Genomic DNA, 23,409 nt, shown 5'->3' on the forward strand with positions numbered 1-23,409 from the left:
ACGGGAGACGGACACACGGACCGACAGACAACCAGCAAACATGCCTCTGGTCTTCAAGGAAACATAAAAACAGCAAACAAAAGTTATGGTCATTAAGTGATACCTTTATGTTTTTCTTTGAATATTCAATTCCATATACATCTCCATACACATATACAGTTTGAATAACAAGTAACGTTTGGAAGAAATGCATATAATCTGAACAGTAAACAAACACTGACAAACACTGTTAGGGTTTCACACTCACACACTCTCTGTGCACGCCTGTCATCATCCATCGTCACACCACTGGCCACTGCACACCTGTCACAACACGTGTGTGTGTGGGTGTGATATCAGTGTTACGTGATCCAATCTCTTGATACACAACAATATCACAACAAAACACGGCATCGAACACCGACTGACTTGGTCCCACGTTGCATTTGTCTGCACCAGAGAAGCATTGATGGCATTAGATCTGAACTCGGGGGCTGAAGTTGAATCTTGTTTGTACAGAGCAACATGCTGCGCGTGAGCATGAAGGAGAATGAAGGAGGTAAAGCCCTTCGGGGCAGCGCTGAAACACAGACCCATTCATTGAGGAGGAAAGAGGTCGTGACACAGATGACTCACCAGTCACAGCTTTAACAGCTGTGCCGAGTGGAGATGACATAACATGGACTAACTCATCTCTGTTGCAGCTTGAGGCAAAGATAAAAGCACTTGATGCCTCCCTTTCCTGTGCTGAGACCCTGCTGCAGCCGACATCTCCACTTCCTCGTCTCTCTGTGCTGATTTTACAGATAAAACCATTCACACAAAACCCATCGCCAGTGAAATGATCAAAAGCTGCGTCTTCTCCAGACAGGCCCACCAGAGAGTGCTAGAGAGCACATCTACTCAGGTTTCCTTCAAGTAAAATCATTTAGTGGTAAACTTCACAATAAGCTAAGTCTATTATTAGATAATTCCCTGCCTTTAATATGGACTATACATTAGTAACTACCGGGACAGGCCGGACTGTCAGTCAGTGCATATAGTCAGTCCCACTGCGGGGGACTTGATGAGAAGCTACACTACAGACAGTTGACGACAATAATGGCAATACTTACAACTACTGACAATATGTACATTTAAAATAAATTATCTCTGTACATAAAATTCATTCATTATTGTATTTTATTAGTATTCATTATCAGATCTTTTTCTGATTATGTCTCCCTTCATCTTGTTTCTATTGTGTATACTTTACCATAGAAATGAGCAAATAAAACACTGTTAGGAAAAAGGGCAAAGGCAGAAATGTAAATGAAACTAGAGAGCGGGACTGAACACACAGACAGAGCGAGGAAACGCGAGCCCCAGCGAGGACGATGGAAGTTGTTTGCAAGGTGACCAATCGTCTAAATGTGCTTTAAGGGCCGGGTGCATCTCAGGCTAAACCAAGGCTTTGAGAAACTGAATGGAAATAAAAAGGGACAGAGGGGTTACCCCCAGATAACGGGGGGGGGGAACGAAGTTGCAAAGACTGCTGCATAAATTTACAGAGCGTTACAGTAAGAGGGAGAAAAGAAAAGAGCGAATATCTCCTCACTTCGGGGATACGGAGTCAAAGTCTCCCCACAAGTCCGCGCTGGATGTGGAGGTCGGGTTGGGTGGAGCCACTGAGTTGGAGTTACTGGAGTCCAGGTCGAGCAAGAAACCTGGTGGTTAGAAAATAAAACAAAACAGGGACATTAATCCTCCTTTGAGATAATTGTTATTCCTATTTGTTTATAAACAAATGCAGTGATTTTAGGTTTAGTAAAGAAATGTCTCTTTTCAAGACCTCATTTCAAGTCAGAAATGTATTTGGAAACAATCCAAAAATATAAAGCCTGTGTAGCTTATATATAACCTCAGTGGCATCTAGCTGGGTTGCTCCTGAATTTAATAAATGTTTTCAATGCTTTGAGCATTGAACCAAAATTCACCTCCTTTCGTTCTCAGATGGCTGCAGGAATCCCTCAGATATGCATCTGCAAAACCTCAGCAAAGAAAACTGAAACACTGTGCACGGCTAGATTCAAGTAGAGATACGACAATTTTCAGTTTTATGTGTACAAGTATCTCCACTACACAGGACCAGAGAGAAACGAGGCAAAAATCGTTTTAAAAGGGAAGTATGGGACTGTGTTTTACAACAGGAGTCTATGTGTCATGGTGTTCCTAACACTGCACTCACCACCTTTGCTGTAAAGACTGTGGCTACTATCGCTCCGTTGGAAACAGCTTTACAACTGAGCTCAACGAGGCCAAGGAAATAAAACATCTCATCAAAGAAACAACTCTTCCTCTGCTTCATATTCACCGTGTAAACAAGCTTTCATTCAATAGGAATTCTGAGGTTCATGCCCCACTGTAAATCACACGGCTGTGCCAGGCTACACCAACCTGCACCTCAAACATGGCAGTAAAACTGTGAGATATTGGGGTAATAACGTTTAACGCTAACCGCTGAGCTAAGACCGGGCTGAGCTACTCCCAGCAGTGCACTCAGGTCGTTTACCAATGGATGTATGAGCCAAAAGCATGATTTGAATTTGACATGATCCTGAAGATGATCTGTGATCTTGTCACACTTTTGTATTATTTGTCACCAGCTCTCAGGAAGCTTTTGGTTTCCTGCCACCCCTGCAAAAGCTCCTTTGGATTCACTATGTCTGAGCACTAGACGGCGTGTGATTGGGTGCGTGACCCCTTCATGTTTCCATTCTCTTGGGATATAATTACTTACCCTCGTCGCTTACGCCTGCAGACTCTTCTGTGTTGTGATTGGTGGATTTCGTAGGGGGCGGCGCCAGCTTTCCCCCGGGTGGAGGCGGAAGGAGCCCGAAGCCGCCTGAACTCTGCGGACGAGCCCTGTCCCTCTTTTTGGATTGCTGAAGAAAGTATAAGAAACACAAGTGTGTGAGAGTGTGTGGGGTTAGCACTGAGGCTAGAATACAACAGATACTAAAATGGTTTTTAAATTCAAATTTAGAACCTTATTATCAATTCATTCTCAACTGTCCATAAGCATGGTTGCATTGGTTAAAGCTTTGGAGGTTCACCCATCAAATGCAACACAGTTTGACAAAGGTATACTTCACGCTAATGTCCAACTATTAGGTTCTTATCAAAATAAAGTCACCCCAATATTGAGAGTAATGGTCTGTCCCTCTTTGAAGCCCAGGTCCAGTTTGGGAGTGGTGTCCGGAGCCGACGCCTGCTTGGTGAATTCATCTTCCTGCTTCACCCACCTGGAGGAAACCAGGGAGAAGCGCAGACATGCAAAAAGATCAAAGATGGAAAGAAGAGTCGACGAAATTCATTCACTGCTGAAGGAGTTGTGATTCATGACACACTGTGGAGCAGCATCGTACTTAAAGTGGTCCTGAAGTGCAACGTTAAAGTCGAAGGCGTCGCCCCGGTCTCCAAATCCGATGCCTATGAATGCGCTGCGGCCTGAAAGGAAGAAGACAAACAAGGGGTTGGAGCAGCATGGCGGAAAAAAACTAGAAGAAACCAATCCCAACAATTTCTCACGACCACATGTCCACTACAATAAACATTTCCCATGATTTGGTACTCGGCAAAACTATAGAGCATCTCTGCCCCTGGACCAAACCACTCAAACACGCTATCGTCTAAAGACTCGAGCAGGTTTACTAAATATTTATGGCTGAGCAACAAACACTTCACCCACCATTGTCGTCTTGGATGCGGAGCACGAAGTAACGACTTGAGTCACTGACTGTTTCCACTGTGAGCCCAGGGAACTCCTCCACTGGTGCCTGGGCAAACAATTCCCCTGGAGAACACACGAAAAGACACACACTTATATTTTATTGATCTATTTTGAGGGAATGGGGATCCTGAAGAAACATTTAACAGCTTAAGATTTAAAATAGGAGCAGAAATGGTGTGTTTTTGGTGGATTCTGCATAAATGGATCACTCTTCCGATATGAGAATCCCATTCAAAATAAGGGGTTAGGCAGGAAAACCAGCATGTCCAGTCACCGATGCTCCAGCAGAGACAGAGAGAGAGAGATAATGGTCCCTCTTGCTTTAAAAGGAATCGCATGCTTGGATGTGGGCTGGGTAACCTTGGAAGAGATGAGTAACAGAGCGAGGGAACGATGGCGACCAGAGGAGACTACACAGTGAAATGATTTACAACAGTGCCAGTAAACAAGGGTCCTGTCTGCGCCTCTCACCAGAGATCTTGTCTTCCAGTTTCACGAAGGCCAGTTTGCCACGGGCCGTCACGCGCATGCGTCCCGTCCAGTCGGGGGCATCCAGCTTCCAATCGGCAGCCCTGGGACACACACGTAAACACACGCATATAAACACCCATACACACACACACACACACACAATGGCGTTCAGGGGGACGGTGTGGTGTTGGTGAGTTGGTGACAGCGGCTTATTTGGATTGAGGTGGACATGGCGAGGTAAGAAAAACAGGAAGCAGGAAGGGGACTTTATGTTTGGCGTGCATGTGTGTGACCGTGTGTGTGCGATTGTTATGATTCGTCCTCACACTGTTCTCTTATCCCTGAGTGAACAAAACGTGACTAACGCGTCAGGCGGGGCCTTCCACCGGGACCTGAGGCCGAAATATTACATCATCGATGTTACCCACTGTACATATGGTCACTGGTTAACCAATCGTGTTTCTGGTCCTGGGGGACTGGGGGGGGCTGTGCTACTGTTTGGTTTGAGTGATGTCCGCTCCCATGCAGCTGCAGGACGGAGCAGCCAATGAGAGGAGGGCAAAACAATCCCAACGCCAAATAAACACATCTCCTGCATCCCGGTCACTTCATCAAAACAAGATGGCAAAAGCACACAGCAGCAAACTAAATAAACACAACAACACTGTTTTTCAAATAATGTCCACCTCTGGGCCCGAGGCCCCATCAAACCCTGCTGAAGTGCCCTCGAGCAATGCAGCTGCAAGGGAATCTCAACCTGCAGCCGATGAGACTCGCCAGTTAAAGAATAAAGGGAGACTCCCAGTGAAATATCTTTGATTGAACACCGTGTCCTCGCTGATGTGCTATGGGACGGAGGCACGTAAACACAGGGACAGTGACGCGGATGCAGCGGATCCTCGGCCCCGGTGCTGCAGGTGCAGGGGCAGGTGCACCCCCCCCATCCCACAGTGACTCGTCTGTCTCCCACCGCGACCTTGTAAACACAGTAAAAAACCTGCAGCTCACGAGCAGCCCGTCGCGTGAGGCTGCGTGATTAGGGGATGAGCTCGGGAGGAAAGTCGCCGGAATGACGGCTGCCCGCTTCCCGGATGCTGGGCGAGGACGCTGCCCCATCAGGCCTCCGCCCTCCCCCCCCGTCCCGCATCCTCACCTGATGGCCCTGTTCGATGCCCTCGGCGGGATCCGGTAGACGTTGACTTCGGGTTTGACACAGAGGACGGACTCGTACTCGCTCTGACCCTCGGTCGCCATCTTGCCTCAGTCGGTGTGTGTGCGGCCGCTGCTGCTGGTGACGACGGGGAGCGGCGCGTCCGTGAGGCGTGAGCGGCCCCGACACCGTAATACTCGATGTGTGCGCGCACATCCAGGCTGTAGATCCAATGATGCGCTTGGTTCAGTGTGTGACATTTAGGTGAAAAGGATCTATTTGCACGAATTGAATCTAAAATAATCATGGTTTTCACTAGTGTGTTAAATCTAAATTGTATAAATTGTTGTCTTACGCCTTAACTGTGTCCTTTTATATCTAAATACTTTGTATTAACATCAGGAGTGGGTCCTCTCTACGGAGGCCGCCAATTTCTTTTTTACAGTAGCCCAGACTGGACAAACTAAACATCTTTTGAGTTTTTATGACAACTGAAGGTTTACACAGGTTCTCTTTCATGTTTGGAAGGGCAGGGTGAGGTGAAGGCAGCCATGGCATGTTTTGGCTATAAATGTTACAAAAGAGGAAATTTGTCATTCGATTTGAGAAAAAACATTCAAATATGACAAATATACATCTGCAACAGTACTTTTTTTGGATTTTCTTTGTCCCCACATGACTCCTTAGGTACGGTGGCCAGGAGAGCTCAACGTACTGCAGATGAAAAAAAACAATTTTATCAATTTCACGACCCATGTGTTGCAAAATGTCACAACACTAGATAAAACAATGAAAATAGTGAAGTGATGGACCTGGCTGTGGTTCAGTGCTGTGTGAAGCTATTGAAGTCTGCTACTCGTCAGTGGTGATGGAACATCAACAGTAACACAAGACAATATATCATTGTAAGTTTTTTTATTTCGCATGACAATAATGCTTCAGAAACTACAAGCAGCAGCTGCCCAATGTTTAAAGCCTTGCCAGAATATGAAATCAGCTTTTTCTCAGTATAAAAACAATCTCAGTTTAGTTGTTGTAGTGATGAACCATGTGTTCTCTCTTTAGACACGACGGTAGACCTGGTCACATGGTAGCAGGAAGTCACGTCCAGGGTGTTTCACAGGCCGAGGAGTTTGAAGGCATCTCTGAAATCTTCTGTTTCAGAGGGCTGAGAAAGAAAATAAGAAACCACATTAGAATTTTGAGTGCATCATTACTCATTTGACCCAAAAATGCAGTGTGGTAAATCCTCCACCTGGAGGATGTGGTGAAGTTTTCTGGTGAGGCGAACCGAGTTTTGGTTCAGCTCGTCCCAGGCCTTGAAGCTGCTCAGCCTACGAGCCACAAAGGTTTGCCAGCAATAGAAGTAGTCTGGAGAGAGAGAGAAAACAAACATGGTCACAGAAAACATCCATAAAGTGAAGGAAAAGTTGCATTTTAAGTGAATTTCTCAGGTTTAATCTGGTTTGTCTTTATTCCTCCACCTTTGTAACTCATGACTGTGATGTTCACTCCAGCTTTGTTCAGCATTCTCAGGCCCTCTCTCTCTTGACTGTCTTCCATGTCACAGAAGTAAAGGCGTGAGACGAAGATCCTGAGGCGTAGGTTGGGCGTCTGGCTGAGTAACTGGGCCAGTCTGGTGGAGCAGTTGGCACAGGGAGACCAGGAGCAGAACCAGGTGATGGAGTAACTGAGCCTCTTCTCTCCAGCAGCTCCACCCCCAAACAGACCAGGGCACAGGACTCCCAGGTAGCGCAGGAACAGCATCTTTGGAGAAAGCGGTGAAGATAATGGGGAGTATAATTAGTCTTTCACCTTGTTTTGTTATTTTCAGCCCCTCCCCGTAACAGGACCACCTTACAGGATATGCTCCACAGATTTTCAGCCACAGTATTTACCTCTACATGGCAGCCACTGCGATTGCGGAGGTGTCCAAAGTCAAAGGTCATGGAGTCTGGGCCCACTCGCCTCTTCACTACGAAGCAGAGGTAGGTTTCATGCCGGCCCCTTGCCCAGCGCATATTCTTGTAATGGAAGATGAACTTTTTCGGGGGCAGAAGCACACTGAGACAAACAGAGACACGGTGCACAGCAGTGCCTGGTGGTTAGTTAGCCCCCTTATTTCTAAGAGTGAAAGAGTTTGTTATATAAACAGATAAAAGAGCTTACTTTATTATATATTTAAAGTTAAATTTGACAAAAATAACAATTATCAATCTTTAGTTAAAGATAAATTAATTTGTACTTAGCAGAGACGTGTCATTTTGTGCCAAGAAACACGGAGACAAATGCAATTAGGGAATCCGTTAAGTTACCCCGTTAACACATTGCTATTCAGATGACTCACACATGAATCTAATTTTAATTCAGTAAGTTAGCACAATAAACGCATGTAAAACCTGTGGTTAACCAGTCGTAAGCGATGGACAGTCAGAGGACGACTCACATTCACTGCTCTCGCTCTCACTTTCACAACTTGGAGTGAAACCGGGACAGTAAATGAATACAGAAACTTTCATTTATTCTTTTAGTACCATAAGTTACTGTGACTTCTTCGACACGTATTTCCACTGTAGATTACCTGATATTAGAATCAAAGGCAAAAGAATTCATAAAAACGTATAACCCTATGTATTTGTATTTTTTAAATAAGTATGCATGTGCAGTCTGTATAAAGATGCATCAAACAAAAAATGCATACGCAACGTATAGATAGAAAGTGCTCATTATAACTCACCTGTCTAACTTTGAGATCATTTTGAAAGACGCGCCTCGCTCAGCCAGTCGTAAATGGAGGTAAATGAAAAATAATGAAAGTGTGTGGGTGTGTGTGTTTGGGGGGGGGGGTGTGTGTGTCTGTCTGTGTGTGTGTGTGTTGTGTGTGTGTGTGTGTGTTTGCGTGCGTGGGTGTGCGTCTGTGTGTTAGTGTGTGTGTGTGTTTGTGTGCGTGTGTGTGTGTGTTTGTGTGTGTGTGAGTGTGCGTGTGTGTGATGGAGGGGTTAAATGGAGGGAACTGAGAACATATACCTCTAAACATAAACATCCTGCACACAAAAGAGCAGCTTCTGGTTGGACAGATAGATTTTTAAAAGTAAGTTGAGGGGCGTGATACAAAAGAGATTGCATCGTCTCGCTGCAAACAATTAAGGCTACAAATGAATTACTCATCTTTCAGTCATTACTTTTAAGGACGCTGTGGTTTTGATGTCCTTTCTTACTTGAATTACCATTCGTTTACATAATTGCCAAAGTGAAACCACTCTTTTGGTAGAAGGCATTAAAGGAATTTTATTGGTTAGAAACGTTGCACAACACAGATTTTGCACAACAATCGGAGTGACCACACGTTAGAGGGGCGTTTGACGTGATTTGTAACCTTTGGAGTTTTTCACAGACGTCACCAAACTGGCTGAAACTTTCCAAACACTTGAGTCTCATCCAGTCACCAGTCCCTGTAGTTTCCCCACATCATGAAGAAAGAACTCCCAGGTCTTCTGCTTACATTGATGTAGAGGGATCAGCTCTGTACCTTCCTGCCTATTCACCCTCCTCACCTATCAAGCTCCCCACTTCACCCGGGCCTCAGGGTCTGGTGGAGCCATGGGCGTTCCCAGACCTCGGAGGCCCTGACACCTACTTTGTCCTCTGATCTGGGTTTTCCCAAACTGTGTCAGGCGGGGAGTGGAACTGTCATCGACCTCCCTCGCCTTACGTGTCTGCTCGGCTGTCCGGCCAGCTGACCGACCACAGTGTGTGGATAAATCTCACTCATAAGCCTTTGAACCAACAGACGCTGTCATCCGCCCTCGCCAAACGAGGATGTCTATTATTTTTCTCTCGTCTTTTCTTCTCTCTGTCTGTTTTAGCTCTGGCCCAGTCTACTCACTCCGTGGTGCTGCATGCAGGCACTCTGCTTTCCCATGACTCCCCTCACCCTCTCATGCACTCTGTGGTTTGGGGAATTCACCGTTTCCCAGGGTGGCTGTTTTTGGAGCTCATCTGTGCGTGTATGTGCTACATGTGCGTTAGCCATCTGTACGAGCAGGCCATTAACACAGTCTATATGTTGTTCATCATCTGGAACAAATTAATTTGATTTAGCCTATGATTGTGTGTGTGTGTCTGTATGCCCAGAACAACCTCACATCATATTGCATTACTCTGACAGTGCACTAAGCATAATGTCTCTGCACATTTGATCTTGTGTGCATGTCTTTTCCCGACTTCAAGAGGCTGATCAGATGCCAAACTATATGAAACCACTTCCCACCCAACTCTCCGGGTTTGACCACGGCTGACCAAGGTCATCTCCCAGTCACACATGGACACTCACGTGCACTAGCAGCCCTGTTGTGCACTGTGCGTGTGTGGTGCAGCTCGGTAGGGCCAGACATGGCTGTGCATTTAACCCGTAGTCAGGGGCACAAACCGGGTGTAGGAAATGCCAAGTCATACTTTCCGAAACCCACCCGCCCACACCCTGCACACACGCGCACACACACACACACACACAGTCATAACGTGCAGACACACAAGACCACAGTCACAAACAGACTTTCTTTCCAGTGTGTGAACTCACATCTGTTTCCTGACAACAATAATAGCTCCAGATCGGGCGGGTCGAGGCCCAGCTAACAGGTGTCTGCTCATGAAGAAACAACCTGGTGATGACCAAGAAGTGTCACAAGTAAAAATACAGCTTTTACAAGTCGAAAACGGCCTGACCACACACTTAGTTGTGCATGTAACAACACTGATGTGTTACAGCTCAGCGTTTTCATCCAAGTTAATTAGAGGACAGTGATTTTCCACTACAGCTTTGCACGATCAGGAGTTACAGCAGTAAAGTGGAAGCTCCTGTGTGTCTTCACATCAGGTGAGATATGCCTCCATTCCCACACATTTTAACAGTGTACAAACATCCTGTGGTGTTGATCTGCGAAACGTTGATGCTACACTGACACCGGCTGAGGTTTTTGCAGCTGGGTAGATTTGTAATGCAAGCTCGAGGGCTGCTAACCATATCAAGGTTAGCCTCAGACTCGGGCTGTGTGCATTTCCCCACCACTTAGATACATAAAGTGCCATTCACCTGCAAACCACACACGTTCCTGAGTCAGAATACCCCTGCACAGCTTTTAAGTGCCGTGCAAATGAGTTTGGAAACACTAATAGCAGAGTGGATTTAGGTAGGTTTGATTTTGTAAAACACAAAACACATTTAATTTTATTTTATTTAATCTATTATGTTAATCAGTCAGTTTACAATCCATCAGAAGAGCCCGAAATGACTCCCTAAGATTGTTTACTCTGTGTGAAACACGTCCAACCATAAAGTTTACAGTGATATAAAAAACACATTCATGAGAGAACCTTCAAATGTCTCTTATTTTGACAAATAATAAGAAAAATTCTAATTCAAACCCAATCAGTTATTCAAATATTTCAGCAGTGAAATATTTTCTCAATGGCTGGCTCAGAAACTGTGATGATCCGCATGAATGAATGCAGAATCTGAAAATCTCAGTCACTGATATTCCTGGTAATAAAATAATGATAAAATATAACAAAGAGAATCTCAATGAAAGAGATGAAGAGCTGTTTTTGCAGAGTCATACACTGTACATGAGCGGAGAGCAGCGGCAGCCATAGACAGACTCTGCAGGTTCTTAAAAACCACACACACACTTCCTTTACAGTTACAGTGCATCCTCCTACACATCTGTCAGGTTTCACACACAAAGAAACAGCTGCAATTCTGCTCGCCCCCGCAAACCCATTTACCGTGAGTTTGACGATAAAACATTTTCTCCGCCGACATTTCAAATAAATACTTCACTTCATGATGGAGAACAGCAGACCTGAGGCATCATGCTGTCATCTTAGAATTCTTATATAATAATTTGTTTTGTTAAAATGGACAAATTTTGTTTTTGATGATGAAAACTAAAAAAGGTCAAATATAGTTTAAACAAACACACAAATAGGAACAGCAACACAAACATTAAATAAATACGGGCATAAATAACACAGATACTCCATAAATTATTAACTTAAACAAAATTCCACACATGACACTGCAGAGATCCACAGCTTGCCCCCATGGCCTCTCTTTTCACTTCATGAGTCAATCACAGGTCTTTGTAAAACACCTTCGTGAGGGGGTATCCCATAAAGCCTCTCTCCGGCTTCTCCAGCTTCATCTCCTCCTCGTCTTCCTCATCAGCCCCCTGCCCGAGCTGGTGATAACCCAGTTTCTTGAAGAACACCTCCCCCAGCTGAGAGGGGTAGGGGACATGTGCATAGACTCTGTGCGCCCCGGCCGCCCTCTCTCTCTGCTCCAGACTGTGGACAAGCATCCGGCCCAGGCCCTCCTTGCGGTACCAGCAGCCTGTCACCACCCTGCAGATCCTCCTGATGCCCGGTCGCGTCTCACTCTCCCGGAAGATGCAGCCCAGGATCTCCCCATCGCAGTCCGCCACCCAGACCTGTCCTGCTGCCTTCTCCCGCTCTGGGGTGATCTTCTCTGTTGACACCTCCTTGTCCTTTTCCTTTTCCTTGTCCTTGTCTTTGGTACCGATTCTGGATCTTGGCTGAAGAAAAGACATTTTATTATAAGGCTGCAACAAATGCTCACAACAACTAACCATGACCTTAAACATTAAAAAAAACATCTCCGGCTAACCAGCACACTCACCTTTTTTGTCAGTGTTGTTTTGCCGCTGGTTCTACAATAGGGATTCTGCAGCGTCTCGTCCTGCACCCCGCGGTAGCTGCTGCCCACGTAGTCCCAGGAGGGGCGGCTGCTGCCCAGAACCCCTGTGGACCGTGGCATGCTGATTTTGAGAAAGATAATTAGCAGGAAGACGGGAATAGCCAGGGCCAGGATGAAGGAGTGGACGATGCAGCGCAGGATTGAGGAGAAAATGGCCAAGATGAAGAGGCAGAGCGGACGAGTGAGGACGTGGAGGATGAGGCGGTTCTCTGTGCCCTCGCAGCCCTCCTGGAAAGACAAATGGACGCAAGTTAAAAAGGGAAATACATAAAAACTTCAAACAGCTTCCACCAGTTTTATGGCTCCCCTGGAAAACATTTCCGTTGTCGTTCTCTTAATTTGTGTGACTTTTTGCAGTGCATGTGTCTTCAAGGTGATGAAGTTGTTTTCTTAATTTGCAAGTGTTTTTTCTATCTGCCTGTGTTTTGTTAAATTGAGCTCTTTCAGCCACCGTATAAAAAAAGGACAAACGTTAATTTCCAATCAATTCAGGTGAAATGACCGTGTCCCAAAAGCATGATCTGCACGAACCTTGATGAGGGCCTTGATCGTCTCAATGTCGTCCTCCTTCATCCTCCTCATCGTCATCTTATCCAGCTCCAGCCTCACCATGTTGAGACCGGCCTGTGGTCCTCTACACACAGTGAGGTGCAAACGTCAACATCCACACCGTGTGCACAGGGAACCTACAATCACAGGAGAACAGTGAATGGACGAGAGGATGCCATTGTTTATAATCATACGTATAAAAAACAGCTCTGGGATGTTGGATACTAAAAAATCCTGCAGATAAAGTGACGCTGTGAAGCCAGTGTTTCTACAACATTGGCAAATTTTACTATGCAATGCAGTAGACTCCACATCCAGTGAGTCAGTGGTAGGGAGTCAGTGGTAGTGTGCAGAGGCATCACACCCACACCGGCCACTAGACAACACAGACAGATGGGGATTATGGAGGATTTGTTGCATGCATGTGTCGCTCCGCTTATGTGTTTGCACAATGCACAACACTGGATTTTCCCCCTTCACGATCACAAGAGCTAAAGTCGAAGGCTAACGACCTGGTTGCGATCCTTGTAAGGTGATCCCGACCCGCTGCGACCCCCTGACACACGTGCACCCCTCGTTTCTACGCTGAAAACGCCCCTGGCCCCTCTCACCTCCTGCGTTAACCCAGCTGACAATGCGCTGGGAGATGGTGAATCCAAACTGTGCCAGTCGGTGTGTCGGTGGTTGTGTCCGTGCAGCTCCAGCACGTTTCGGTGAAATGACCACAGAGTCGTTTCTTGCGTAGAAAGAGGGATTCTGTAAACAAAGGTACTCAGATTTGTGGTCACGTTACACATCTTCAGTGTGTCGATCTACGCCATTTGCGTACGTACAATCCGTACGGCGGAAACCCCAAGTGAATCGCCAACAGCGCTCCAACTACGGTGGATTATGATGGTACTACACACACACAAATAGATAATACTTTATATATATGCCTGATTTTTGTTGGATTATGAATTATTTCGAAATAAAACTTATGGATCTCAATATTCATCTGAATCAGTGAAAGATATGTCAAACTAATTTATGCCTATACTTTATGATTGTATCTCTTCTCAGTGGTGGTAGTTGCATATTTAGGTTTGTTACCATATAACAGCTGGAAACACACGACGCCCCCCCCCCCCCCCCCCCGCTATGAAATTACTTTAAATCAACTAGATCCAGACCTGTACCAACATTTTCACTCATCCATCCCAACCACCTCAACATGACAGATTTTTTTCCCCGTCTAGACCCATGAATTATTTCTCAAGACACTGACAGATCTGGATACACATCAAAATCCTCAATATTCACTTTGATATCCTGTGGAATGAATTTGGTTTATCTTGTCTTATCTGTTAAAACAGTTAATGTTTTGCTGCATTTCCATTATCTCAGCTTGTCAGTGAAGGTAGTGGCAGTGAGAAAAGAGTACCCCCCCCCCCCATCATGAAGATATTTTAAATCCACTAGATCAAGATTTACATTTGGTCCTGCATCAAGATGTACCACTGATCAACTCCATTTGGTCCTGCATCAAGATGTACCACTGATCAACTCCAACCTCCTAACTATGAGGTTTTATCATCAGAATGCAGGAATTATTCTCCGTGAAATCAAAGTAATGAAAAAAGAACCAAACCAAAATGTGACAAGTTTTTCCGCCCCGAGCTATTTCCCATCCTTCCACCAAGTTTCTGTGTAATCCTGCAAAATAACAAACAGATGGAAACATAACCTCCTTAGCGTAAGTAATAAACTAAAACCAATACCTGAAAAAAAGGCTCATGACAAAGAGGTAAGACAAAACAAATTTATTCATAATTACTTAGTATTAGTTATTAAGGTTGAGAAGAAAAGGCCATTTACAACATGTATTCACAAAGTTACCGACTTAATAAACAAACTGCCAAAGACGGTATCATTCAAACTAATATTTGGGGGGAATATTCTGAGGACCATGAACAGCCTATTTGAATGTATAACATTTCTAATATTTGGCACCATGGTATAACAACAGAGTACTCATCTCATTGCATGTTCTCCTCTCAGTTCCATGAGAACTCAAACTGACTAAAGTGCTAACACGCTGAGCTCACAAACAAGCCAGGCATTTATTAACGCACCCATGCACGCACGCACACACACACTCACACATTCACACAACATGCAAACTGGTTTTAGTCAGAGAACTGCATCTCTTCAGAACTAGGTATAGGTCCATTTCTCATTGCGTCATCGGCGGGTGTCTGTCCTTCTGTGCTGGCTGCAGAGTTGTGTTCCTTCATAGAATTGTCATTTGCCTCATCAGTCGCAGCCTCATATTTGACCTCACAGCTTTGTGAGACGTCCCCGTCCCGTCCTCTCTCGATTCTCCCTTCCCTCAAGCTACTGGTGCTGACCTCTATGATGACAATTTCCTCCCCATTTTCCAGCTGGAATATACCTTCCATGGCTCCTCCATCCTCAGTAACCCTACCGCTTGAATCATTGACACCGGCCCCATCCTCCCCCATCATGCCCCCTTCACCCTCGATCAGGGCTATCATCTGCATACCCTCCTCACTTTCCTGCTCCATTTTGGTCTCACCCCCGAGTTCAAACACCATGTCCTGCCCGTCGAGGGGCACCAGACCTTGGGTTTGTGAGCAGGAAAGCTGCAGGCTGTTTTCTTGCCCTTGGCTGTAAGTGCCACTGGAACCACTGTCCTGTGCCTCGGTGTGAAAGTGAAGGACATAAGACTCTCCCTGGCTGCTCCCCTCTCCTGTGTGTCTCGTACCCTCCTTTTCTTCACCCCAGTTGTGCAGAAGTGACATCATCCCTCCCTTATCCTCCCCCTTTTCTTCATCACCTTGCCCATCCGTCTTAAACTGAAGCACAAGAGACTTTCCCTCTCCACCCATTCCCCCATCGACTGCCTCAGTTGATGCGTCCCCTTCAAACTGTAACACGTAAGACTCCCCACCCTCCTCAATGGTCAGCCCCTCCTTTGCCTGTTCTTCATTATCAAAACACAGCACAAACTGCTTCCCTGTCACGGTCTGCCTTGTCCTCATTTGCCCAACAGTGGTATGAGGTTTCTGGTCCAGCATGGCTGGGATGGGAGTAGAAACTGATGCTGTGGCTAATGGGGTGGCTGGTGTAACCACAGTAACAGCTGATGGGGGCCCTGAGGTGTGGACTACAGAGGTGGAGGATGGAAATGTTGAGATTGTAGTGCAAGGTGTTGACAAGGAAACAGTGGCGACAGACGATGAAGTCTCTGTACTAGTGTTGGCAGCTGATGTCTGTGTGAAACTTTGTGTCACGTTACAGTTTGTTGCTGACAAAGCTCCACCTGTAGTTTGACTGACAGGAGCCGTTTCAGTCTTCTGAAGAATAACTTTTGGTTTGCGTCCCCGTCTGCTCCGTGCTGTCCGTGTGCTTTTCCCTAATATGGGCTTAGTGAGTAGGGAGTTCGTGGACAGGGTGTGCGTTGGCGTGGCAACAGGAGTGTTTGCATTGTTATTGTTGTTGGTGATTATGATCCTGGTCTGCTGCTGTTGCTGCGATACAGTTGGATAATGGGGTATCGGAGTCTGTGTTTGGTTTAGGACGGGCTGGAGTGCTTGGATTGTCTGGAGTACAGGCAGAGTCTGAGGCTCCGGAGCTGGTGGAGGGTTGTTTGTTGTGGGAACAAGAATCAAGCTGGACTGGCTGCCATTATTGGAGGGACACTGCAGGAGGAGGAAGTTTTGGGTCTGGGACGGAGGTGGTGGCAGAGGAGGAGGGGGTGGAGGTGCAGGGGATGACAGAGGAATGAGCTGCAGGCCACTGACTGTCTGAATCATGAAGTAGTGCTGGGAGGTGTTGGGGGGAATATTAAGTGCTGGCTGGGACACAATCAAGCTGCTATTGTTTCCTGAGGCTTCCAGGGTGATGGGGTTGAGCAACGTTGTGGTGGTGGTTACTCCTCCGACACTGGCATTCACAGCCACACCGTCCTGACCTCCACCACCAGGGCAGGGCAGGGGAACGGTGCTGCCATGGGTGCGGATGTGCCTCTGCAAGTAGGAGTGCATGACAAACTCTTTGGAGCAGTACGGGCATTTGAAGTCCTTGCGTGAGGAGTGTGTGCGAAGGTGCAGCTGAAGGTTGGAGGAGTGTGTAAAGCTTTTATTGCAGTGTGTGCACTGGAAGGGTCTCTCCCCGGAATGGGTGCGTTCATGCTGTTCTCAGAGAAATAACAACAAGAGAAAAAGGAAGAGATATTAAAGGAACAGTTTGTAAGATAAGACAAATCTCTTCCATACAAACAGAACCTTTAGAGGCTGCACTGACCTGTTTGAGGTTTGATGTTTGGGAGAAGGACTTTGAGCAGATGGAGCAGATATGAGGCCGCAGTCCAGTGTGCATCTGACTGTGTCGACGCAGACAGCTGGTGTTCTTGAAGGACTTGCCGCACTCCTTACACACATATGGCCTCTCACCAGTGTGCTGCCGCAAATGGTACTGGTAGTGAGAGCTCCATTTGAAAGTGAGAGGGCAGTGAGGGCACTGGAACGCCCGCACACCGGTGTGGACCTGGGTAAAGTGCAAAGGACATTTGTTTTTTGTTTTATATTTGGAATTATGTACAAATATTTCAGTGTTCACAAGGAAAGACAAACTTTAAATAATTACTAGGTTACTTTAACATTTGTTGATATGAATGATTTTGTGTATGTGTGTTTTCTAATGAGCCCAATTCTCAAAGAATGCTTTGAAACAGAAAAACCCTTCAGTTCAGTTTCTTCCAATAGGAACTAAATGCAGCCCATGAGTGGCAGCCAGCAAGGGGACATTAAAATACGGCCACAAGAGTGCTGTAATTGCGGAGTTTCTTTTTTATTGCTGTTTGGATTTGTCTTTTGTAGACTTCATTCATCTGCAGGGGTGTGTACTATACTCAAGAGCCACAACCCCAGTAAAATGGAGAAACATGGAGTTTCACTATGACTAAATCATGAAGGTCAGCTCCCAAATCATGGATCTCTCACTTGGAGCTTAAGCTTGTGTGAGACTGAGTCTTACCCTCTGATGGATTGAAAGCAGTGACGACCTTTTGAAGCTCTTTCCGCACTCAGTGCAGCGGTAGGGCCTTTCCCCAGTGTGATCCCTCATGTGGTACTTTAGCCCAGATGAACCTTTGAAGGCTTTTCCGCACTCTGAACAGCGGTAAGGCCTCTCTGAATGACCGTGTGGGAACAGTGACACATTTGTGAAAACCAGTGTAGTAATTATCACAGTAAAAAGCAACCTCTTACATGTTAACCTATCTTAAGGACAAAGACAGATCAACTTCCCTGGTGACCAGAAATGTTTCATGCACTCTGATTCTGAATTTAGCGTGGATGGTCTATCATTGATAGATTTACCAGTACAGATGGAAAGTATTAAAATGCAGATTGTGTCTGTTCTGTTATCAAAATGCCTTTACCTCCAGCAGGAGTGTTCTTGCTGACTCCTGTCTTTTTGGTGGCTTTGGCTGGTTTAGCTGGCTGTTCTTCATGCTCCTCACCGACGGTAATGATGTCCACGTGGATCTCCCTCGGGCCCTCCTGGTGCTTGTCAGCTTGGCTGGGAGAGGAAGGCAGAGGGATGGACAGGGAAAGGGATGCAGGGCACACAATCTCCGCTTCTGCCTCGGCCAGGAGACGCTGCTCGGGGGTGTGCGAGTGCTGGTGGGTGAGGAGTGAGGAGAGAAGGGGAAAGGAGCGGTCGCAGGCGGAGCAGCTGAACTGCGAGCGGGACTGTGATGAAAGTGCGTGCATCTGGACAAACAAAAAGGGCGCACAGAAGATAGAGGTTATTGCGAGGACGGTTAATCTGCACAACAGCGATAGTGGTGGAGTAATTACAAGTCCTTCTCACCAGTGAAACGTGTCTATTGAGGCCTCCAGTGGTCTTGAAGGTCTTATTGCAGTAGCCACATGACAGCCCTGCCCATGTGGTTCTGTCCTCTGGCTGAACGGTCTCAGAGCTCTGAGTCACCTCGGTGAAGGTCTGCAGCAGGTCAAACTGGGCCTGGGTGGTGCCCACATTCTGACAAGCCAAAGGAAGTAAAACCTATCAGACACATTTCGGCAGTTTAAACTCACTCATTGAAGAGAACAGATCTTTACCCACACCGAGGAAGTTATGTTTTCCCACAGAAATGCTTGTTTGTTTGCTAGATGGTTCGCTGAATTATGCAAAGAATATTGAACCGATTCTCCCCAGGGGTGCGGAGTGACCCAAGAAAGAACCCTTTATATTACGTCAGCCTTGGCGGAGCTATGCATTCTCCAAGCCCCCCCTCTACTTTTATATGAATTAAGATATATTATATAGAACTCTGTGTGTATTGTCACTCTGTTCCAATTAACACTTCGGCCAAATACTTGATAGCCTGATTTTATGTTTATGATGGCTGATAATAGGTCAATCAACTTTGAATTTGTCAATGTGTTTTGATCTCATCCACAGCTGTTGCCATGTTTCTGTCTGTATTTTCACGAATAAAGCTTGGAGGCTAAATTCATGACAAATACATAAGCAAGATAAACCGCCATCAATGGGCCCGACACAGAAGTCTGAAACCAGGCAACATTAAACTCCCGGTGGGCTGATCCCCTGTCTAGATATACTGTAAGCCATTTCATTGTTTCCCTTTTATTAAAAGTTAAATTGTCTTATTTTTCTCTTCTTGCATTCATCCATTTGATCCCACTTCACTTACTGTATTGCTGTTATCTGTGACCTCTGTCAGTCCAAGCAGCACCTCTGTTGCGTGTCCATTTTCCACCACTGTGGTAGTCTCCACCACCTCCTCAAAGTCAGCCAGCAGGTGTCCAGCTCCAACAAGCCCATCCCCAACCTCCATCCCTCCCCCAGGCCCACCCTCTCCACAGTGCTCCTCTGGAGCCATGTGGATGACTTGATGCTCTTCCAGGTCCGTTTGTGTCCCAAAGTTGTGGTGGCAGCTCCCACAGCTGTAAATCAGGACACTGGCCCCGGTGTCAGTGCTCAGGTGAACCTCTGTCCCAATAGCCCTGGATGAACAGATCTCCTCCCCAGAGGAGGTCAGGGTGAGCTGACGGAGCAGAGTTGGATTCTGGCTGGATGAGGTGGTTGACAGGAACACTTCTTCCATCCCCACCCCCACCCCATCCGTTCCTTCCTGGCTCACAAACCCCACCATGTCCGTCAACATGGATGACGTCATTTCCTCCGTCCCTACCACCACCTCCATATTTGCCTTCCTTGCATCCTCTCCTCTCTTTCCCTCCTTCCCTCCTGCGTTGAGGTGTGCGTGAGAGTTCTTGTGCAGAGCTAGGTTCGATGAATGTGTGAAGCTGCGTCCGCACTCACCACAGACGTACGGCTTCTCGCCTGTGTGTATCCTCATGTGCTGCCTTAGGTTGGTGGACTGGGTGAAGGATTTGTTACACACTGAGCAGGTGTAAGGCTTGAGACCAAGATGGACATTCTTGTGACGCCGCAGACTGCTTGAGTTCTTGAAGGCCTTGGGGCAAGTGTCACAGGGATATGGGCATTCTCCAGTGTGCTGGCGCAGGTGATACTGGTAGTGAGAACTCCACTTAAAAGTCAGTGGGCAATAGGGGCACAAGAAGGTACGAACTCCAGTGTGGACACTCTGATGGACCTGGAGAAAGACAGAGACAGAGATGTTAAATCTCTCTCCAAAGTGAAGTCTTTCCTTGCGTGTAACATGAATTAAGTTTGTCGGTTCACCTGGAGCAGAGAGGAGCGTTTGAAGGCTTTACCACAGTCCTGACATTTGTAAGGCTTCTCCCCTGAGTGAGACCTGCAGAACAAAAATAACAATTTAAGAGGACAGTACTATTGATTATGTACAATTATTAAATGTGTGACACATAATGAAGATACAAATAAATGGCAGTAATTTCTACTGCAATATACTTTTATACAGTAGCTGCAAATAGGTATGTAATATGGATTTTTGATATTAATCTTCTACCCTGAGTTTCCTGTTAAACTGAAATTGGACAGATTACGAGCAAGGCTGAGGCTCACATTCGACTTCTGCTTTGCCAATGCTCCATCCCCATCCCTTTCACTTCACTTAAGTTTGAGAACCATTAAAATTTTCGATAAATCTGTTAATGGAAACAACCAGGCTACACACTATATAGTATCACTCTTATACGCTATTTATAGATCATGAACACTCTCCTCAATGTTCAATCACTGACCACCCTGATATCTTGACATTACATCCTTTATCATTGTTGAGTATTTAGAGGATTTGTTGAAAGATAAGTATCTGTATCTTAAGCCTTTAGTCAAATAATGGCTACTTAAAAGATTCCACACACACTATATCTTATATATCTGTATCTGTTAATGTGTGTTAAAAAATGCTCCATCGATGAGGTAGCTCCCATCCAGAAAATTGTTTCTAATATAAACAATTTTTTTCATTACACAAATACTGCAATAGCAAGTTGCAGTATTGCCGATCAGACAGATATTGGTGGATCATGATGATGGATTGTTGATCATGGTGGCATGTGGTGGTTCCTGATAATAAGACACTTACTCCATTATGTTACAAACTGTTTCTTCTAATAAATATTGTAAACTGTTATTTCGATGTGTTCCGTTTACCGCAGTGTCTATTACACTTCAATCCGTCCCCTCATATGTGGCTCTCTGAGGACTTTTCATAAGCCCTATGAGACTAATTGTGATTTGTGAATATGGGCTATACAAATTAAATTTGTATTGATTGATTGAGTATTGTGAAGCTATACCGTTGGTGGTAGAGCAGAGCGGAGGAGCCCTTGAAGGCCTTGGGACAGAGGTTACAACGGTAGGGTCTCTCATTGTTGTGGCTCCGCTGGTGGTGAGTCAGCCTGGACGACCACCTGAAGCTCTTGCCACAGTCCAGACACTGAAAGGGATGCTCCGACTGCTTGGGCTGCAGGGCTGTGCCCGACACAGACGACGTCACCATGTCCAGGACCACCTCTTCTCCGCCCTCCATGACCTCCTTGTCCCCCTCCTGGATCTCATCTCTCTCCTGCTCGTCCTCGCCCTCCTCTCCTGAGCCAAGCAGGGACGGGAAGGGAGAGAGCGAGGCGGCGGACTGAGGCGGCAGCAGTTCTGATGGGACCACTAAGGCCACAGAGTCAGCCATGAGGGTGTTCCAGAGAAAGAGTGGCGTGGGATCACTTGTGGTGTGCTGTCATGGCATCTCCTCCTTCCACTTGTCCTGCTTTCATGTTTTCCTCTGGGTGTTTCGATTAACTCCTTCCCTGGACACAGCAGCTGTCATCCCAAGTAGGCAGCTCAGGGGAGGTCTGACATGGAGAGAGATGGAAACAAACACAAGAACTTGGTGACTCCTCGTGACCGTGTCCCCTTTAAATTCCTCCCCCCCACCACCACCTCCATCATACACCATGAATCCCCTCCCTCCCTCCCTCCCTACCTCCCTCCCTGCTGTCTCTCCTCTGGCTGTCAGTCTCTTTCTGCCCGTCCCCGCAGTGCAGTGCTTGCTAGCAACAAAAACACAGAGGCTAAAGCTAAGCTACACATTAAGCTCCCACACATCCAAGTGTTTACAGTTAGCTGTGCGAGCTACAAAGCAACAACCCCAAATAGGACATTTAACAGCGTGAACACAACCGGTCCCCGGCCTGTGTATAAAAGCTAATGTAGCCGCCGTCGATGCGGAATGTCGTGTGGGATCGTGCATGGGTTCGGACCGCGGCTCCGCTCACCTCGTGTCTCCAGCTCGTCCAGAAGCGACATTGTTGATGTTCTGGAGACGAGCTGGTTCCGCAGTGCTGATCCACACAACCTTAACAATAAACACGGCGCAGACTAACAGCAGCTCTCCGCCCGATGCCGCCTCCTAAGAACGGGGACGCCGATTGGCCGCACGCTCTATTAGATGCGACGCACCCATTGGTCTGCAGCTTCCAGAGACAGATTGACGTTTTTACAATGAATTTCCAAAAATATTTTCACCCCACGAAATTAACGCAAAGCGATTTAGATGATCTGTAAACACTTTGGGAGCCTCAGGAATAATTTGTAAGACGAGATCATTTTGGGTATTGTCCATTAAACGATGAGTCCATCGCACAGACTTCTGGGTAACGTAGTGTCTGCCTGTTAGTTCCACCTATCAAAGTTTATACATGTGGTGATGGAAGTACTGAAACTTTACATCATTTATGGTAAAAGTACAAATGAATAGACGAAATTGTATTTTTTCTACTCGAGTAAAAGTGAATAATTACATGCGTTTAAATATACTTTAAATATTAAGAGTAAAAGAACTTGCTGACTGAAAATTCCAGAACCACATCATTATTGCAGGTATGGTAACCAGTAAACCACCTCCCCCCCCAGCATCTTTTATTATTGATTAATTAAAAAAAATTAAAACAGTATGAACATGTAGCTGAGGCTATGTAAAGCTGTAGTAAAGTTAAATACAGATATTGCCATATGTAGTGGAGTAAAAGAGGACCTGAAAATAAATCTACATCAGTAAAGAGACATGAAAAATGTACTTAAGTGCAGTAACAAGGTAAACTACTACTTCTATGTTTTCAGCTTACTTTTACTTCATAGAATCCAAAGCACTTAGCCTCTGTGCAGGAAGTGCGCAGTTCACTTCTGCGCATGAGATAAATATATATATTTTTTTTTAATTATCTATAAAAA

General features: G+C 46.0%; 4 protein-coding genes across 4 annotated transcripts; all 4 read right to left on the minus strand.

Annotated features, from left to right (window-relative positions):
* Window positions 1-83: 83 nt before the first annotated feature.
* LOC133965470 (adaptin ear-binding coat-associated protein 1-like) lies at window positions 84-5,541 on the minus strand. Its single transcript, XM_062400046.1, has 7 exons — window positions 5,376-5,541; window positions 4,223-4,323; window positions 3,710-3,814; window positions 3,387-3,468; window positions 3,155-3,263; window positions 2,759-2,903; window positions 84-1,685 (listed from the first exon to the last, which is right to left on the minus strand). The coding sequence occupies exons 1-7, from the start codon at window positions 5,474-5,476 to the stop codon at window positions 1,573-1,575; spliced, it is 756 nt and encodes a 251-aa protein (XP_062256030.1). The 5' UTR covers window positions 5,477-5,541; the 3' UTR covers window positions 84-1,572.
* Window positions 5,542-6,272: 731 nt separating this feature from the next.
* aicda (activation-induced cytidine deaminase) lies at window positions 6,273-8,292 on the minus strand. The gene is made up of 5 exons (XM_062400067.1): window positions 8,110-8,292; window positions 7,271-7,436; window positions 6,857-7,139; window positions 6,628-6,743; window positions 6,273-6,540 (listed from the first exon to the last, which is right to left on the minus strand). Exons 1-5 carry the CDS (start codon window positions 8,127-8,129, stop codon window positions 6,490-6,492), a joined length of 636 nt encoding a protein of 211 aa, XP_062256051.1. The 5' UTR covers window positions 8,130-8,292; the 3' UTR covers window positions 6,273-6,489.
* Window positions 8,293-10,588: 2,296 nt separating this feature from the next.
* Window positions 10,589-13,477, minus strand: nat14 (N-acetyltransferase 14 (GCN5-related, putative)). The gene is made up of 4 exons (XM_062400037.1): window positions 13,308-13,477; window positions 12,679-12,833; window positions 12,070-12,375; window positions 10,589-11,965 (listed from the first exon to the last, which is right to left on the minus strand). Exons 2-4 carry the CDS (start codon window positions 12,757-12,759, stop codon window positions 11,504-11,506), a joined length of 849 nt encoding a protein of 282 aa, XP_062256021.1. The 5' UTR covers window positions 12,760-12,833; window positions 13,308-13,477; the 3' UTR covers window positions 10,589-11,503.
* A 1,006-nt stretch (window positions 13,478-14,483) lies between these two features.
* znf628 (zinc finger protein 628) lies at window positions 14,484-22,611 on the minus strand. Its single transcript, XM_062399883.1, has 9 exons — window positions 22,455-22,611; window positions 21,483-22,031; window positions 20,440-20,512; window positions 19,424-20,350; window positions 18,577-18,747; window positions 18,143-18,476; window positions 17,737-17,891; window positions 17,005-17,247; window positions 14,484-16,892 (listed from the first exon to the last, which is right to left on the minus strand). Exons 2-9 carry the CDS (start codon window positions 21,866-21,868, stop codon window positions 14,865-14,867), a joined length of 4,317 nt encoding a protein of 1,438 aa, XP_062255867.1. The 5' UTR covers window positions 21,869-22,031; window positions 22,455-22,611; the 3' UTR covers window positions 14,484-14,864.
* Window positions 22,612-23,409: the final 798 nt, after the last annotated feature.

Source organism: Platichthys flesus, chromosome 11 (genome assembly GCF_949316205.1).
Source record: "Platichthys flesus chromosome 11, fPlaFle2.1, whole genome shotgun sequence".
NCBI lineage: Eukaryota > Metazoa > Chordata > Actinopteri > Pleuronectiformes > Pleuronectidae > Platichthys > Platichthys flesus.